The following is a 19,436-nucleotide window of genomic DNA, read 5'->3' as shown; positions in this document are numbered from 1 at the left end:
ATACATATATATATATATATATACAGTACAGGCCAAACGTTTGGACACACCTTCTCCTCATTCAAGGCCTTTTCTGTATTTTCATGACTATTTACATTGTAGATTGTCACTGAAGGCATCAAAACTATGAATGAACACATGTGGAGTTATGTACTTAACAAAAAAAGGTGAAATAACTGAAAACATTTTTTATATTCTAGTTTCTTCAAAATAGCCACCCTTTGCTCTGATTACTGCTTTGCACACTCTTGGCATTCTCTTGAGGAGCTTCAAGCACACCTGTGAAGTGAAAACCGTTTCAGGTGACTACCTTTCGAAGCTCATCGAGAGAATGCTAAGAGCATGCGAAAAAGTATTCAGAGCAAAGGAAGTAGAATACAAAACACGTTTTCGGTTATTTCACCTTTTTTTGTTAAGTACATAACTCCACATGTGTTCATTCATAGTTTTGATGCCTTCAGTGACAATCTACAATGGCAAGTCATGAAAATAAAGAAAACTCATTGAATGAGAAGGTGTGTCCAAACTTTTGGCCTGCACTGTATATATAGACACACGCACATATATATATATATATATATATATATATATATATATATATATATATATATATATATATATATATATATATATATATATATATATATATATATATATATAATGCTGATCTTAAAGATAATGGTATTGTATATCACAATATTCAGGAACAGAAATGTCTAAATACCACCAAGTCACCTTGATTGGTCGAAATGAACATGATCATTGTTTTAACACCTTAGTAGGGGGATTTGTATTTTTGAAAATATCCGTCTGATTAGGCCCTAGGCAAGTACAAACGTTTGTACAGTGAATCCAAACACTGCTCGAACCCAAATTAAATTGGTATACTGCTCAGTCCCAAATCAGTGCTTTGATTTTGTACTTGTCTGGGCAAACCCTGTCTTTGTGCAACGATGTCAAATACTTAGGACACATCATCAAAGACAAGATGGAGGATGATGCTGACATGCTTAGACAGGAAAGAATGCTGTATGTCCAAGCCAATATGTTGGTGAGAACCTTTCCTTACTGCTCTGATGAAGCGAAGGTGTACTTGTTTACTTACTGCACCCCTATGTACACGGCACCCCTCTGGGTGAGGTTCAAGAAAGAAAGCTTGTGCAAACTCCAGGTTGCTGTCTCAGAATCCTGCACAGAAAGCCCAGCAGCAAGCTTTTTTGTGATTTAGGGATGAACACCTTCCACGCCACCCTGAGAAAACTGACGTTTCAGTTTATATGTAGACTGCAGGGGTTCCAGAATGATCGTATTATACAGATAACCAATCCTAGGTGTAGTTCTGTTAGGTACCAATCCTATACGTGGAAACACTGGTATCTGTGCCTGTGTAAACACAGTTTTAAAGTATATTTTTTATTGCCGCTTTTATTTATTTATTAGATGCCTTTTACTGAATATGCACAAGCAGTGTTTTAATATTATGTGATAATACCTTTTATACTATAGTCTTTGTTTTATGTCCTGTATGGATTGTTGATTATGTCTACTTAAAGGCCTACTGAAATGAAATTATTTAAACGGGGATAGCAGATCTATTCTATGTGTCATACTTGATCATTTCGCGATATTGCCATATTTTTGCTGAAAGGATTTAGTATAGAACAACGACGATAAAGATCGCAACTTTTGGTATCTGATAAAAAAAGGCTTGCCCCTACCGGAAGTAGCGTGACGTAGTCAATTGAACATATACGCAAAGTTCCCTATTGTTTACAATGATGGCCGCATGAAGTGAGAGAGATTCGGACCGAGAAAGCGACGATTTCCCCATTAATTTGAGCGAGGATGAAATATTTTTAAATGAGGAAAGTGCAAGTGAAGGACTAGTGGGGAGTGGAAGATGCTGTGAGAGCCGGGGGTGACCTGATATTCAGCTGGAAATGACTACAACAGTAAATAAACACAAGACATATATATACTCTATTAGCCACAACACAACCAGGCTTATATTTAATATGCCACAAATTAATCCCGCATAAAAACACCTAGGTGTTTGTTATGCTAGCTCCTAGCTACTAGCTCGAGCTAGTTATAGCTCGAGCGGGTAATATGGACGGGATCCTGTATATATAACCCGCCAATACAATTCAAACACCTGCACAACACACACACTCACTCAGCCCAAACAACCGTTCACCTAACCCAAGGTTCATAAAGCTTATATATTTAATCAAAGTTACGTACATGACACGCACGTACTGGCAAGCAATCAAATGTTTGGAAGCACGCGGGTGGGACCTGATATTCAGCTGGGAATGACTACAACAGTAAATAAACACAAGACATATATATACTCTATTAGCCACAACACAACCAGGCTTATATTTAATATGCCACAAATTAATCCCGCATAAAAACACCTAGGTGTTTGTTATGCTAGCTCCTAGCTCCTAGCTACTAGCTACTAGCTCGAGCTAGTTATAGCTCGAGCGGGTAATATGGACGGGATCCCGTATATATAACCCGCCAATACAATTCAAACACCTGCATAACACACACACTCACTCAGCCCAAACAACCGTTCACCTAACCCAAGGTTCATAAAGCTTATATATTTAATCAAAGTTACGTACATGACACGCACGTACGGGCAAGCAATCAAATGTTTGGAAGCGCGCGGGTGGGACCTGATATTCAGCTGGGAATGACTACAACAATAAATAAACACAAGACATATATATACTCTATTAGCCACAACACAACCAGACTTATATTTCATATGCCACAAATTAATCCTAATGCTAGCTCCTAGCTCCTAGCTCCTAGCTCGAGCTAGTTATAGCAAGCGATCAAATGTTTGGAAGCGCAGCTGTGTACTCACGTTATCGCAACTGTGTATCCAAATCAAAGTCTTCCTGGTAAGAGTCTCTGTTGTCCGAGTTCTTCCATCTTGACTGCATCTTTCGGGAATGTAAACAAAGAAGCGCCGGCTGTGTACGTGTTGTTGCTGACTTCCCTCGCAAAATAGACACTTCGCACCGACAACTTTCTTCTTTGCTTGCTCAGCTTCTTTCTCCATAATGCAATGAACAAATTGCAACAGATTCACCAACACAGATGTCCAGAATACTGTGGAATAATGAGATGAAAACAGAGCTATTTCGTATTGACTTCAATGGTGTCCGAATACTTCCGTTTCAATGATTGACGTCACGCGCATACGTCAACCCTCAGAGGCGTTTCGAACCGGAAGTTTAGCGGGAAATTTAAAATTACACTTTATAAGTTAACCCGGCCGTATTGGCATGTGTTGCAATGTTAAGATTTCATCATTGATATATAAACTATCAGACTGCGTGGTCGGTAGTAGTGGGTTTCAGTAGGCCTTTAAAGTTAAAGTTAAAGTACCAATGATTGTCACACACACACACACACACTAGGTGTGGCGAAATTATTCTCTGCATTTGACCCATCACCCTTGATCACCCCCTGGTAGGTGAGGGGAGCAGTGAGCAGCAGCGGTGGCCGCACCCGGCAATCTTTTTTGGTCATTTAACCCCCAATTCCAACCCTTGATGCTGAGTGCCAAGCAGGGAGGTAATGGGTCCCATTTTTATAGTCTTTGGTATGACTCAGCCGTGGTTTGAACTCATATTCTACCAATCTCAGGGCGGACACTCTAACCCAGTGGTTCTTAACCTTGTTGGAGGTACCGAACCCCACCAGTTTCATATGCGCATTCACCGAACCTTCTTTAGTGAAAAATAAAATGTGTTTTTTTTTTTAATTCAAGACAAAGTTATATGTTTTTGGTAACACTTTAGTATGGGGAACATATTCTAAGTAACAAAGGCTTAATTTAGAGTTATTTGGACACCAGGGGAACATATTCTAAGTAATAAAGACTTAATTTAGAGTTATTTGGTTAGGGTTAGGGTTAGAGGGTTAGGGTTATAATAAGACAATGCCGAATAAGGCATTAATAAGTACTTAATAAAGACTAGTTAAGAGCCAATATGTTACTAATTTGCATGTTAATGAGCAACTAATTAATGGTGAATATGTTCCCCATACTAAAGTGTTACCATGTTTTTTTACTGGTGCACAAAATGAACCGTGCATGAACATCACCTTGTTCAAACAACAAAACCAACTACACACCTGCAAATCAGTCAGCTGTTGCCGTATCCGTAATATGCTGATAGGGAGAAGTTTGTATTTACACGATGAGTCGGGTGTGTTTTGACCTCCGCCGAACCCCTAGGGTTCGATCGAACCCAGGTTAAGAACCACTGCTCTAACTACCAGGCCACTGAGTAGGTTGGTACTTGGATGTTGAAGTCTGCAATAAAGCTTAATTGAGTGATTATTTGCAGAAAGAATGATTTGATCTACATAAATATGGACTGAACATATCCTGAGATGACTCCGTATGGAGAACATTTATGTTTGAACTGTGCATACCAAGTGGATGCTTTTAAATGCATATCTAATACATGCTCATGCTCTGGTAATCGTCAGACTCTTGCAAGCATGTCTTCATCGTGGGTGTCTGGCATATATTATCTCCGGATCAATACCACCAACCGTGACCTTTTTTTTTACTGCTAAATAGGTTGTTTATCTCCAGCATGAGGAATGAGAGGACTCTGCTCTGAAACCTTCAGTGGTCACAGTGGAAATTCCCTCAAAACTTGCAAAGGATCAAAGCTTTGATGTTCATGTGTGACGTGAAACAACTGACAAATACACTGCTTCCTTTTCTTCGCAGTACAACAAGTCAATAAGTTAATGAACCCACAAGAATCCAGATCCAAATGAAATGAACGTAATTTAAAGGGGAACTGCACTTTTTTTGGAATTTTGCTAATCATTCACAATCATTATCAGAGAAATGACGACAGATGTATTTTTTTTAGTGCATTGTAACTCGGAAATAAACGTAAATAAAATTCCGCTTACAATGGAGCCAATGGGAGGTCCTCTATACCGCCCATAAAATGTTAAAAAAATAAAATAGATAACTATCCAAAAATCTCCAACAACAGTCCATTTACAGTTTGTGACTTGAATATTAATAAACAATTATTAGTGACATTATTATAGAATCTGTCATAATATGGTACTATTGTAGTTCTTAGCACTTACAGAAGTGATAAAGGTGAGTTCCCTTCTGGAGGTTTTCTGCGTGTTGGTACTTGCAGAATAACTACAAGTCTTAGCAGTAGAAGTATAGAAATATTAGCGAAGGTACGAGCGAGTAAGAGTATCCTGCAGAGCTATAAAAAAAAAAGTTCCGAGATGCTAAAAGTTGTGTTTCTGCATTATTGAAACAAGCAACAAACATAACATTGTGGCACTTTGCATAAGGAGGATCTCCCCGATTACTTCTCCTTTCGTGACCGCTTAGATTTGTTTACCAAATAAATGCACAATGCAAAGACCCCAGCCTCTCTTTCACTTTGAATGCATACCTCTCCTCGTTAAATATAACGTCAAAGTTGTAAAACTGGCACCACAGAAGCCTTCTGCTGCGTCTTATTCCCTGGCAAAGCAGGTGTGTTGTGAAGCCCATTTACGATACATCCGCCACATTTCCATTATCATTTGTTTATGAAAAAGAGCAAACCCGGAAGCGCCTAATCTGCATTTGTGAGTTTATTTGTGGCCACATAAGTTTATTCATGTTTATGCATGTTTAGCGATGTTCTTTTTAGTAACATGTAATTGGATTAGGATATAAAATCGATTAATCGTGCAGCCTTAGAACACATTTTTTTATAAAATACACTTTTACTAATTGATGAAAAACATGCTACATGTATTACTTTGTTCAAGATAAATGTATTTAAAAAGAACTTGACACTTTTTAGTGTAGAAAAAATATACTTTGAATGGAACAAAGTATGCATATTCATACCAACAAAAATTAAACAGTGACAGTTATTTTATTAGCATTTTTGTTATGGTGACGATTATTTCACACTAGGCATTGGTGATATGGCCTAAAATCTATATCAGGATATACAGTAAATTATATTTTAGAATAACAATATATATCATGATATATTGTTTCATATGAATTTTGGCTGCTGACATATGGGATAACATATTGTGACCATTTCAGGTTGTATTTTTTTGTCAGAACTATAAATAATCTGCTTGCTAATTTACAGTTAATCGCAAGCTATTTATGGTGCTCCGCCCACACACTGTTTGCAATTTTGTAACATTGTTCCATTTACATTTCTGTTCAAATGTAATAATTATTCTTCTCTTGTTTGGATTATTTTCATTAGTTTTGGGCGAAACTACAAATGTGGTTGTTGATCCAATACCAGATAGTTACAGTGGCAGTATTGGCCATATTAATACTGATGCTGATTCGTCAAAGATCAATAATACAATTTGATGCCTGCAACATGTTTCAAAAAAGCTGGCACAAGTGACAAAAAAGACTGAGAAAGTTGAGGAATGCTCATCAAACACTTATTTGGAACATCCCACAGGTGAACAGGCTAATTTTGGGAACAGGTATTGGGTATAAAAGCAGCTTCCATGAAATGCTCAGTCATTCACAAACAAGGATGGGGCGAGGGTCACCACTTTGTGAACAAATACGTGAGCAAATTGTCGAACAGTTTAAGAACAACATTCCTCAACCATATAACTGTATAAGCGATGATATGATAGACCTTTGATCCCTCAGGCGGTACTGCATCAAAAAGCGACATCAGTGTATAAAAGATATCACCACATGGGCTTAGGAACACTTCAGAAAACCACTGTCAGTAACTACAGTTTGTCGCTACATCTGTAAGTGCAAGTTAAAACTCTACTATGCAAAGCCAAAGCCATTTATCAACAAAACCCAGAAACGCTACCGGCTTCGCTGGGCCCGAGCTCATCTAAGATGGACTGATGCAAAGTGGAAAAGTGTTCTGTGGTTTGACAAGTCCACATTTCAAATTGTTTTTGGAAACTCTGGACCAAAAGGGGAAAAGAACCATCCGGATTGTTATAGGCGCAAAGTTCAAAAGCCAGCCTCTGTGATGGTATGGGGGTGTATTAGTGCCCAAGGCATGGGTAACTTACACATCTGTGAAGGCACCATTAATGCTGAAAGGTACATACAGGTTTTGGAGCAGCATATGTTGCCATCCAAGCAACGTTATCCTGGACGCCCCTGCTTATTTCAGCAAGACAATGCCAAGCCACGTGTTACACAACATGCCAACTTCACTGGTTTGGGGTTTTGTATATTGTCTATATCGTGCAACCAGACATTCCATAACAATTTTAAAGCTAAAAGCTTATATATTGCTAATTTGTTTTCTATGAATTAATTGAAGAAATTTTGCAAGAACAGAATGGATAAAATAAGCTGTAAAAAAAATTGACTCTGCCCTTTTGAGAAAGAGGGTGAAAAATCTCAAGCAGAAAGCAGCAGGCAGTGCTGGCTTAGGTTGACAGGAAGCTGACCAACATCCTTCTGTTTTGCTTCTGTTTCCAGGGCGTGAGCGGAATGTCCGTGGATGAGAAGCCTGAAGCCCCCATGTATGTGTATGAGTCGACGGTTCATTGTACCAATATCCTCCTCTGCCTCAACGACCAGCGGAAGCAGGACATCCTGTGCGATGTGACAGTCCTGGTGGAGGGCAAGGAGTTTCGCGGGCACCGGGCTGTGCTGGCCGCCTGCAGTGAGTATTTCCTGCAGGTGTTGGGAGGACAGACCGAGAATGGCTTGGTGGTCACCCTTCCTGAGGAGGTAAGTCCACTCAACATATCGTTTAGACCACGGGGGTCAAACTCCTTTTCATTGAGGGGCACATCGCAGTTAATAATATAAGAATTTGCCTGAACATTTGTTTTTTTTTACATACACAGTAAAAAGAATTTGTAGATTTTACAGTAAAAAAAACTGGTCTTCCGTAACCAGAATATTACTGTAAAAATACTCTTATTACAACATGTTACAGTAAATGGAAAAACATTACTAGTGTTTTCTTTACGGGGAAAAAACGTCAGTTTAGTCGCCAGAATTTTACTGTAAGATGTACGGTGGTTTTTACGACATATTAGCGTAAATGGAAAAACAGTACCACTCTTTTAATTCTGGCAACTCAGCCACCATTTTTTTTGCTGTAAAAAAATGTGATAACCTTTTTCCATTTACATGGTAAATACATTAAAAACTAGCAACATCATTTTACTTTAAAAGTTTTAAAATTTACATTAATATGCTGTAAAAACCACCATAAAATCTATTGTCATTTTTACATTGTACAATTTAACCAATAACTTGCTTTCAAATTATAAGTCAAGCAGATATTTATTTATATTTTGGAAAGTATGACAATAATATTTGTTGCAAAATTGGATACCATTAAAGTTTAAAAGTTATGCAATTTCATGCAATACTTTAATATTTTTTCGGTCAAAATAGAAAGAACTAATACATTTAGTAAGAAAAGATATTGGTACTTTATTGACGCATATTTCCAGACATTTGAGGGCCATATAAAATGATGCGGCGGGTCAGATTTGGCCCTCGGGCCTTGAGTTTGACACCTGTGGTTTGGACTTCTTTTTTTTTTCTAAATGTGGAAATTTGCCAGTAACCAGAATATTACTGTAAAAATAGTCTTATTACAACATGTTACAGTAAATGCAAAAACAGTACTAGTGTTTTCTTTACGGGAAAAAAAACCGTCAGCTTAGTGGTCAGAATTTTACTGTAAGATTTACAGTGGTTTTTCCGACATATTACCGTAAATGGAAAAACAGCACCACTCTTTTTATTCTGGCTACTCAGTCGCCAGTTTTTTGCTGTTAAAAAAAAATGTGATAACCTTTTTCCATTTCCATTGTAAAAATAACAATCATAGGTTTTACATTAAAAAAAGCAACATAATTTTACTCTATTAAAAAACTGTGGTATAATCTTTTCAATTTACAGTAACATGCTGTAAAAACCACCATAAAATCTATTGTCATTTTTACATTGTACAATTTAACCAATAACTTGCTTTGAAATTATAAGTCAAGCAGATATTTATTTATATTTTGGAAAGTATGACAATAATATTTGTTGCAAAATTGGATACCATTAAAGTTTAAAAGTTATGCAATTTCATGCAATACTTTAATATTTTTTCGGTCAAAATAGAAAAAACTAATACATTTAGTAAGAAAAGATATTGGTACTTTATTGACGCATATTTCCAGACATTTGAGGGCCATTTAAAATGATGTGGCGGGTCAGATTTGGCCCCCGGGCCTTGAGTTTGACACCTGTGGTTTGGACTTCTTTTTTTAAATGTGGAAATTTGCCAGTAACCAGAATATTACTGTAAAAATAGTCTTATTACAACATGTTACAGAAAATGGAAAAACCGTACCACTGTTTTATTTACAGAAGAAAACGTCAGCTTATTCGCCAGAATTTTACTGTAAGATTTACGGTGCTTTTTACGACATATTAGCGTAAATGGAAAAACAGTACCACTCTTTTAATTCTGGCTGGAAAAAAAATGTGATAACCTTTTTCCATTTCCATTGTAAAAATAACAATCATAGGTTTTAAGTAGCAACATAATTTTACTGTATAAAATAACAGTGGTATAATTTTTTCAATTTACAGTAATATGCTGTAAAAACCACGATAAAATCTATTGTCTTTTTTAGAGTGTACAATTTTTTGACCAATAACTTGCTTTGAAATTATAAGTCAAGCAGATATTTATTTATATTTTGGAAAGTATGACAATATTTGTTGCGATATTGAATACTATTACACAGAGGTGTGGACTCGAGTCACATGACTTGGACTCGAGTCAGACTCGAGTCATGAATTTGATGACCTTAGACTCGACTTGACAAAATGTAAAGAGACTTGCAACTCGACTTAGACTTTAACATCAATGACTTGTGACTTCACTTGGACTTGAGCCTTTTGACTTGACATGACTTGCTACTTTCCCCAAAACCCAAAGCTTAAAAAGTTATTTAGGAGCGCTCCGTAGCTTTCATTTTGTACGTGTCTGTCTATCAGCGTGTGTGCTGCGTGTCAGCGTGTGTGCTCTCAGTACAACAGCCCATCAAATTAGATCTATGTTGTTTTCATCACACAGCATTCATCCAATCAAATTGCAGGACAACCAATGAACAAGAGTTGTCAAACAACGCGCCGGTGAGAAACAATTATGCCAAAGTTGGTTTCGTTCGGGTATAAAAACTACGACTTGGTCAACAAAAAACGAATTGCCGTATGCAAATCACGCTGTTCACAGATTACAGACGGAGGCGCAACAACTTCCAACTTCGTTCGACATTTGAAGTTGCACAAAGAAGGGTAAGTTTTGAATGTAAGATAACGTTTATTGGCTAAGTAACATGACTTTTATTTGCTGTGTAGTTAAATCAGTGAGGCTGTAAACTCACTGCTAACGTTATAACCATAGACATCTTATAAGGGTACGCAGCATCGAGCGCTACTGCCTACTGGCGCAGACGAGACGCGGGGCCGCCATCTTGGAGTGGTGATCCGCTCCACTCAGTGCAATTCATTTGGCAGGAGCAATGAACTGTCAGCGCATTTCATTCATTTTACCTCACTGAATACCACTGATTTTCACGCGCTTTTTTGTCATACGTGTAGCTATGATAACGGACACATGTTTTATTATTCATAGTTTGCTTAACAGTAATATAATATTCTTATACGCTATAAGTGACCAGACATCCGAGATCAAAACTGGGAATATAATCCCAGAGAAGGGGGAAAAAACGGTCAGCTATTTTTAAATTGAAGAAACAATATGATTAGGTTATATGTACATGCGTATATCGTACATAAACAATGTATGAATACATTAGATATCTATATATCTTATAGACTGTATCTCTGTTGCTGCAGCAGCAGAGAGTTTATTCTGTCTTGACACTTTGTATTGATATTTTGTATTACATTCTTCCCTTAAATGATCATGTTTACAGTGATTTTTATAAATGTATTTTTTATGTATGTCGCTTTGGATAAAAGCGTCTGCCAAATACTTAAACATAAATAAACACCTGAAAGTCTTTATATCAGCTAAAACCACCAATCTGTTTCACTGGATTCAGAATAAAACCAAATTCTGTCTTACCCAACAATGTTAGTATTTGAATATTGTTACTTGAAGACTTATTCCTGGTTACAATTATACTGTTAAGAAAGTATTGTCTTATATTTTGCCTAAAATGAGAATGCATCATAATCAGTGGCGGCTGGTGAATTTTGTTTTAGGTGGGGCTGAAAGTTTGTAAACCAAACCCCTGTAGGGGGGTCATCCTCCCCCGGAAGATTTATTTGTGATTTTCACATACAAATATTGAAGATCTTTGCTCCTTCTCAACTCTGTGGTAATATTATTTTCATAAAGTACAAACAATAGTACGTTAATGTTAAATCTTACATGTGAAAAGTAATCCCCCGATTCCTATTTTCAACAGTCCGCTCATTTGAGTAGGAAAACGCTGAACACCAGCCCGGCATCTTTGTTTTCTACCTGTCAACTGTCAGTTTAGGCTGTTCGCCGGCTCCTCATCACCACTTCAAGATGGCGGCCAAATTGCCAATGATTCGTCTAGTTATAAGATGTCTATAGTTATAACGTCATTGCCAACACGTCAATATGTTGCGTCCACTGCAGTTCGCTACCTTATTCATACTTTTTCTCAAGTGATTTTTTTAAGCAGGGTTGCATGAGGTTCCTACACTTAACGTTACGTTAGTCAATGTATCACACACAGTAACGTAACGTTAGACGGCGGTCAGCAGCACCGCATATTTTAGCCACCTACAAAAAGACAAACATCGTAAAATAAAGGTCAGTTAAAATGTATACTATATTAAAAATATGTGTACATATTGCATAGGGCCCTGACATCTAAAAAGTACAACTCTGCTCATTGTTATGTTCATGCATTTGTTATGTTTTTCATGTGTATGCACACATAAACACACATAGTGTATGAGATTAGATCAATGAGATAAGATAAGAACAGGATAGAAACTGCTGTGGAACTAGTTACAATGCAATATGCCATGGAAATACAATGTTAACACTTTTGTACAAATAAGTACAGTTGCACTTGTTTTTTCAAATGTGTTTATTCTGTAAAGGAATGAGTTAAGTGTTTAAAATAACTGGTTAATAGTGCTATTATGAAGTGCAATGTCAGCACTATTTTTTTTCCTGCAATTTCAAATGCACTTGTTTTAATAAATAAATACAGCGTTTTAAAAGCATACACAATCTGTGTAAATATATTAGTCTGTGGTTAAAAGGACTTGAAAGGACTCGAAACTCAAAATGCAGGACTTGGGACTTGACTTGAGACTTTCCAGTCTTGACTTTGGACTTGACTCGGGACTTGCCTGTCTTGACTCGTGACTTGACTCGAGACTTGAGGGCAAAGACTTGAGACTTACTTGTGACTTGCAAAGCAATGACTTGGTCCCACCTCTGCTATTACAGTTCTTAAAAAGTACCAATGATTGTCACACACACACTAGGTGTGGCGAAATTACTCTCTGCCTTTGACCCATCACCCTTGATCACCCCCTGGGAGGTGAGGGGAGCAGTGAGCAGCAGCGGTGGCCGCGCCCGGGAATAATTTTTGGTGATTCAACCCCCAATTCCAACCCTTGATGCTGAGTGCCAAGCAGGGCTTTTGCAGAGTACTTTTTGTTTTAATGTCAAAATGGAAAAAACTAATACATTTAGTGAGAAAAGATATTGGTATTTTATTGACGTATATTTCCAGGCATTCGAGGGCCATATGAAATGATGTGGTTTAGACTTTTTTTTTTTTTTTATGTAGAAATTTGCCACTGGATTTACGACAATGCATCAGTAAAGTTACGATTGAATGATAAAAACGTTATGACAGACAGCCTTAAAAAACGTAATGGAATTTAAAATTTTTTACTGAATGAGACACCCAGAATGTACATGGAAATAAAGAATGTGGGATGTACAATATTAAATATGAACGATAAAACACTGAATATTGACAACATATGAACGTCACACCCCCTCTCGATCGACATATTTTACAATCAAGCGAAACGCAACTAAAATGCAACAAACACAGCCAAATATGAACGCGAAGTGTAAAAAAAAACACCTACAATCTGATATATCAGATATATCACTAAGCTTTTGAACTTTGTTGTAAAAATCTCCTTCCGCGTCTGTCTCTGACACCTGCATTTCAGGCTGGCCGCTCTGGAAACACTCTGTGGAAACGCTCCCCACCCACACTGCTTAGTGCCTCGTCTGAGCTGTTGTGACGTAGATTACCATAGTAACTAGTAGGGTTGTACAGTGTACCGGTACTGGTATAGTATTGCGGTACTAATGAATCAAAAATATACTATACTCTGTGACATTGCTGGTTTTACGAGCAGAGGAGCATGTTCGGCAGCGCACAATCACGGAGTACTTACAAGCAGGACAAGGTGTTTAGACAGAAAAGGGAGATCGGATGCATTTTGGATTAAAAACTAAAGATAAAGGTGAAGTTATAACACTGAAACACCCTCAGGAAGAGGTGCTTTAAGACATGGCTAGCTAGCTAGCGGCAAACGTCCATTCGCAGTCGGCAGTGTTTTAGCTACTTCTAAATCACTAATCCTCGCCTCCATTGCGACAAATAAAGTAAGTTTCTTACAAGTATCATCCCTGCAGGACGAGGAATAGCTAAACATGCTTCACTACACACCGTAGGAGGATACAATAGCTAACTGCTAACAAAAGCTAGCACCCTGAAAGGAAACAAATGCCATGGGTGGATCTACACCTGACATCCACTGTAATGATACCAAGTACAGGAGCGTATCTAGTCGATACTACTATGATTACATCAATATTTTTTATTGTCACAAAATCTTTTTCCTTTTTATAAATGTATATTATGTTTATAAACTCAGGAAATATGTCCCTGGACACATGAGTACTTTGAATATGACCAATATATGATCCTGTAACTACTTGGTATCGGATCGATACCCAAATTTGTGGTATCATCCAAAAGCAATGTAAAGTATCCAAACAACAGAAGAATAAGTGATTATTACATTTTAACAGAAGTGTAGATAAAACATGTTGAAACGGAATATAAGCAGATATTAACAGTAAATGAACAAGTAGATTAAAAATCTATTTTTACAGCTTGTCCTTTATCATAATAGAATGATAAATGACACAATATGTTACTGCATATGTAAGCAGCTAAATTAGGAACCAGAGGGGGGGGGTTACCCACATATGCGGACCTCTCCAAGGTTTCTCATAGTCATTCACATTGACGTCCCACTGGGGTGAGTTTTCCTTGCCCGTATGTGAGCTCTGTACCGAGGATGTCGTTGTGGCTTGTACAGCCCTTTGAGACACTTGTGATTTAGGGCTTTATAAATAAACATTGATTGATTGATTGATTGATTTACTTACTTACTACTAAAAGACAACTTGTCTAGTACATACTTGCCAACCTTGAGACCTCCAATATCGGGAGGTGGGGGGTGTGGTTAAGAGGAGAGTATATTTACAGCTAGAATTCACCAACTCAAGTATTTCATATTTATATGTATGAAATACTTGACTTTCAGTGAATTCTAGCTATATATATATGTATATATATTTATTTTATTATACATATAAATAAAATAAATTCTTGAATTTCAGTGTTCCGGGGGCTATCCAGTAGATGGCAGTATTGTCCTGTTTAACTTCTCCTCCGTTCATGACTCGGCCACCGTGTTCAATAGAGAAATCTGTTTTACAAAATGTACAGGCAACATAATTACATACCCCTTCCCCTTCGAACTGTCCTGGATGAACTGAAATTCTTGTTTCCATTCGTTTTGGAACTTGCAAGCGTATTTCTTCATCTTGCTCGTCGACGGCATCGCCATGTCTGTAACTTCCTCGTTCTTCTGCTTCGTCTCCTTGTTGTGTGCGCAGTTGTGCACTCTACTCTCTAAAAGCCGTAGATGTTATAACGTCATTGGGCAGGCAAGCTGTTTATATTGTGGGAAAGCGGACGTGAGAACAGGCTGTCCCCACTCAGGTCCGCATTGAGCTGGAGGGGGCGTGGCTTCCAGCTCCGGCTGAATACCGGGAGTTTGTCGGGAGAAAATTTCTGCCGGGAGGTTATCGGGAGAGGCGCTGAATACCGGGAGTCTCCCGCTAAAAACGGGAGGGTTGGCAAGTATGGTCTAGTATGTTCACTATTTTATTTAAGGACAAAATTGTTTCTTTGATTGCAATAAAAAACATATGTTTAATGTTCCCTAAGATTTTTTGTTAAAATAAAGCCAATAATGCCGTTTTTTGTAGTCCCCCTTATTAGAAAAGTACCAAAAAGCATCTAAAAACATTTTGGCACCTGTACTTAAATATTGGTATCGGACAATACCAGTAACTAGTATATCATGCAAAAGCGCCTATTCCAACCATTGAAATAATTTGTATAGTTCAAGACTTGCGGTCCTTTGGAAAAATCACTGCACATCATAATGGCAGCTACAGTTTCCATCTTAAATATCTAAAAAAAATATTTGGGAATGTTTAACGGGCCACATGCGGCCCCCGGTCCTTAATTTCCCCAGGTCTGGTGTCTACTGTTAACGTGTACACAGGGTTGGCTGAGTGTGTATTTGTAGTTGTAGATGTGCTGTGCTCATCAGTAGAGTAGATAGACTAGTCAAAGCCTTTACCCTCCCCCAGTCTGTCGGACACAAAATCCCACCTCATACTGACTCTTACACAAACACACACACACACACACGCACACACACACATACCATCCCCCCTCAATGATATTGAGTCAGCAGTTTCCTCCTAACAATAACTGAAACGTGCCGTGGGACACACTGTTAGTTGACTGTAATGTGCTGCAGAGCAGAAACATGCACAATGAAGCACACTAATTAATAATGATGATCAATTGCACAAACAATAAAGTCATTTATGCATATACATTGCAACAATAAATGTGTATGTTTGTATATATATATATGTATGTATACATACATTATATATATATACATATACATATATATACTGTATATATATATACACACATACATATTTACATATATATATATATATATATATATATATATATATATATATATATATATATATATATATATATATATACATATATATATATATATATATATATATATATATATATATATATATATATATATACATACATACATACATACATACATACATACATACATACATACATACATACATACATACATACATACATACATACATATATATATATATATATATATATATATATATATATATATATATATATATATATATATATATATATATATATATATATATATATATTAGGGCTGCGAATCTTTGGGTGTCCCACGGTTCAATTCAATATCGATTCGTGGGGTCACGATTCAATTATAAATCGATTTTTTCGATTCAACGCGATTCTCGATTCAAAAACGATATTTTCCCGATTCAAAAGGATTCTCTATTCATTCAATACATAGGATTTCAGCAGGATCTATCCCAGTCTGCTGACATGCGAGCAGAGTAGTAGATTTTTGTAAAAAGCTTTTATAATTGTAAAGGACAATGTTTTATCAACTGATTGCAATAATGTAAATTTGTTTTAACTATTAAATGAACCAAAAATATTACTTATTTTATCTTTGTGAAAATATTGGACACAGTGTGTTGTCAAAATTATGAGATGTGATGCAAGTGTAAGCCACTGTGACACTATTGTTAATTCTTTTTATTTTTATAAATGTCTAATGATAAAGTTAATGAGGGATTTTTAATCACTGCTATGTTGAAATTGTAACTAATATTGATATTGTTGTTGATAATATTCATTTTTGTTTCACTACTTTTGGATTGTTCTGTGTCGTGTTTGTGTCTCCTCTCAATTGCTCTGTTTATTGCAGTTCTGAGTGTTGCTGGGTCTGGTTTGGTTTTGGAATTGGATTGCATTGTTATGGTATTGCTGTGTATTGTTTTGTTGGATCAATTAATTTAAAAAATAAAAAAATAAAAAAAATAGTTAATAAATAAATAAATTTTAAAAAATCGATTTTTGAAAAATGAGAATCAATACTGAATCGCACAACGTGAGAATCGCGATTTGAATTCGAATCGATTTTTCCCACACCCCTAATATATATATATATATATATATATATATATATATATATATATATATATATATATATATATATATATATATATATATATATATATATATATATATATATATACACACATGTATATATACAATGCCATGTGCGGTATAATATAATTTTGATTAGTTTAATTCTGCAGCTGAGATAGGCTCCAGCACCCCCCGCGACCCCAAAAGGAAAGGGACAAGTGGTAGAAAATGGACGGATGGATAGTTTAATTCTTTCCTTTAGAGCAGAATATTTGTTGCACATTTAAAAAAAAAAAAATGTTTTACTGTGTATATCAAGCAAACTACATGCATACAAATCTCTTAATAAAAAAGGAGAAAAGTTTGGTGTTGTTTATCAGCATCTGCCAATAAATAAGGCTGCAGCATCGGTATTGGACATGACAAAGTTGTATTATGCCATAACTACTCTGTAGCATACAGAATGTTGTATAGATCTGATTAGGAACAAATGTACTGCTACACCCTTGTAATAAACCTAACATTGTTTTATGCATGAGAGCTTTCAGACAAATCAAATATAAATTCCAATATTTTTTAAGTTGTTATGGCAGGGTGTTTTCAACTTCATAATGAAGAGGGCCACAGTTTCAAGAGCCCAAGGGCTAAGGGGCCGGACATTGAAATGTGGATGTTTGGTCAGAAAGTGCCTCAGCAGGTTATATTCCTATGAGACTGTGTTTACTTAATTGCAAGTAAACTCATTGACTTCCACACTGCACTGTCAATAAATGCATTATCCTGCTCTCACTACTCAATCCAGCGTGTGCAGATAGACAGATAGTTACCAGGAGTTTTGTTGAGGATTGATGTTCCTTCTTTTGAGTAATTTTCCTTCCTCAGTTGTATTTTTTTTACACTTTTTCCTTCATTTAGGTTTGTTTCGACTGAAAATAAAAATAAACATTACTAAAGTATAAAGTCCAATGTGTATTTTACATAAATACAATAGAACGCAGGTGTCAAACTCAAGGCGTCACGTTATTTTATGTGGCCCGTGAAAGTCTGGAAATAATATGCGTTAATAAAATGCTTAATCTTTTCTTTCTAAATATATTTGTTCTTTCCCTTTTGACATTAAAAATCATGTACTGCATGCAATTGCATATCTTTTAAAATTCAATATTATCAAAATCTCAATTTCATATTATCATGTATTCCAAAAATGCTTTTTGTTAAAATAAAGATAAATGCTGTACTTAAATATCTGCTTGACTTATGATTTCAAAACAAATTATCAATCAAATTGTAGACTGTAAAATTGACAATAGATTTTATAGTTAAATTATGCTGACTGAGTTTTTTACCGTAAAATCTATTTTTGCCATATACACTTAGACACTAAAACATTAAAAAACAAACAAACAAAAAAACATTAAAACAACAGGATTTTAGGGTAAAAAAAACTGGCAGCTCTTTTGTTTGAATTTTACCGCTAAAAACAGTGGTATTGTTTTACCATTCCATTCCATTTGTTACAATTTTTTTATATGCTGTAAAATTCACTGTTTTTACTGTAAAAATTATCTAATTTCACCTATTTGGGTTAAAAATATTTTTTGCAAACCAGTAATTATAGTCTGCAAATTATGTGTTGTTGAGTGGTCGGTGCTGTCTAGAGCTCGGCAGAGTAACCGTGTAATACTCTTCCATATCAGTAGGTGGCAGCAGGTAGCTAACTGCTTTGTAGATATCGGAAACAGCGGGAGACAGCGTGCAGGTAAAAAGGTATCTAATGTTTAAACCAAAAATAAACAAAAGGTGAGTGCCCCTAAGAAAAGGCATTGAAGCTTAGGGAAGGCTATGCAGGACGAAACTAAGACTGAACTGGCTACAAAGTAAACAAAAACAGAATGCTGGACGACAGCAAAGACTTACTGTGGCGCAAAGATGGCGTCCACAATGTACATCCGAACATGACATGACAATTAACAATGTCCCCACAAAGAAGGATAAAACAACTAAAATATTCTGGATTGCTAAAACAAAGTAGATGCGGGAAATATCGCTCAAAGGAAGACCAAAATACCAAAAAAAGAGAAAAAGCCACCAAAATAGGAGCGCAAGACAAGAACTAAAACACTACACACAGGAAAACAGAAAACAACTCAATAAGTCACGGCGTGATGTGACAGGTCGTGACAGTACACCTACTTTGAGACAAGAGC

The 19,436-nt window shown here is 36.4% G+C and overlaps 1 protein-coding gene across 1 annotated transcript in view; it reads left to right on the top strand.

Annotated features, from left to right (window-relative positions):
• bach2b (BTB and CNC homology 1, basic leucine zipper transcription factor 2b) overlaps positions 1–19,436 on the top strand; it is a 162,170-nt gene that overhangs the window by 99,878 nt on the left and 42,856 nt on the right. Inside the window, exon 2 of the mRNA XM_062044458.1 lies at positions 7,514–7,768. Within this exon, the coding sequence (XP_061900442.1) occupies positions 7,526–7,768 (243 nt within the window). The 5' untranslated portion in view covers positions 7,514–7,525. The remainder of the gene's footprint in view (positions 1–7,513; positions 7,769–19,436) is intronic.

The sequence above is a fragment of the Entelurus aequoreus genome, linkage group LG04 (genome assembly GCF_033978785.1).
Source record: "Entelurus aequoreus isolate RoL-2023_Sb linkage group LG04, RoL_Eaeq_v1.1, whole genome shotgun sequence".
NCBI classification, from domain to species: Eukaryota; Metazoa; Chordata; class Actinopteri; order Syngnathiformes; family Syngnathidae; genus Entelurus; species Entelurus aequoreus.
This window is presented reverse-complemented; position numbering and strand designations above follow the sequence as displayed.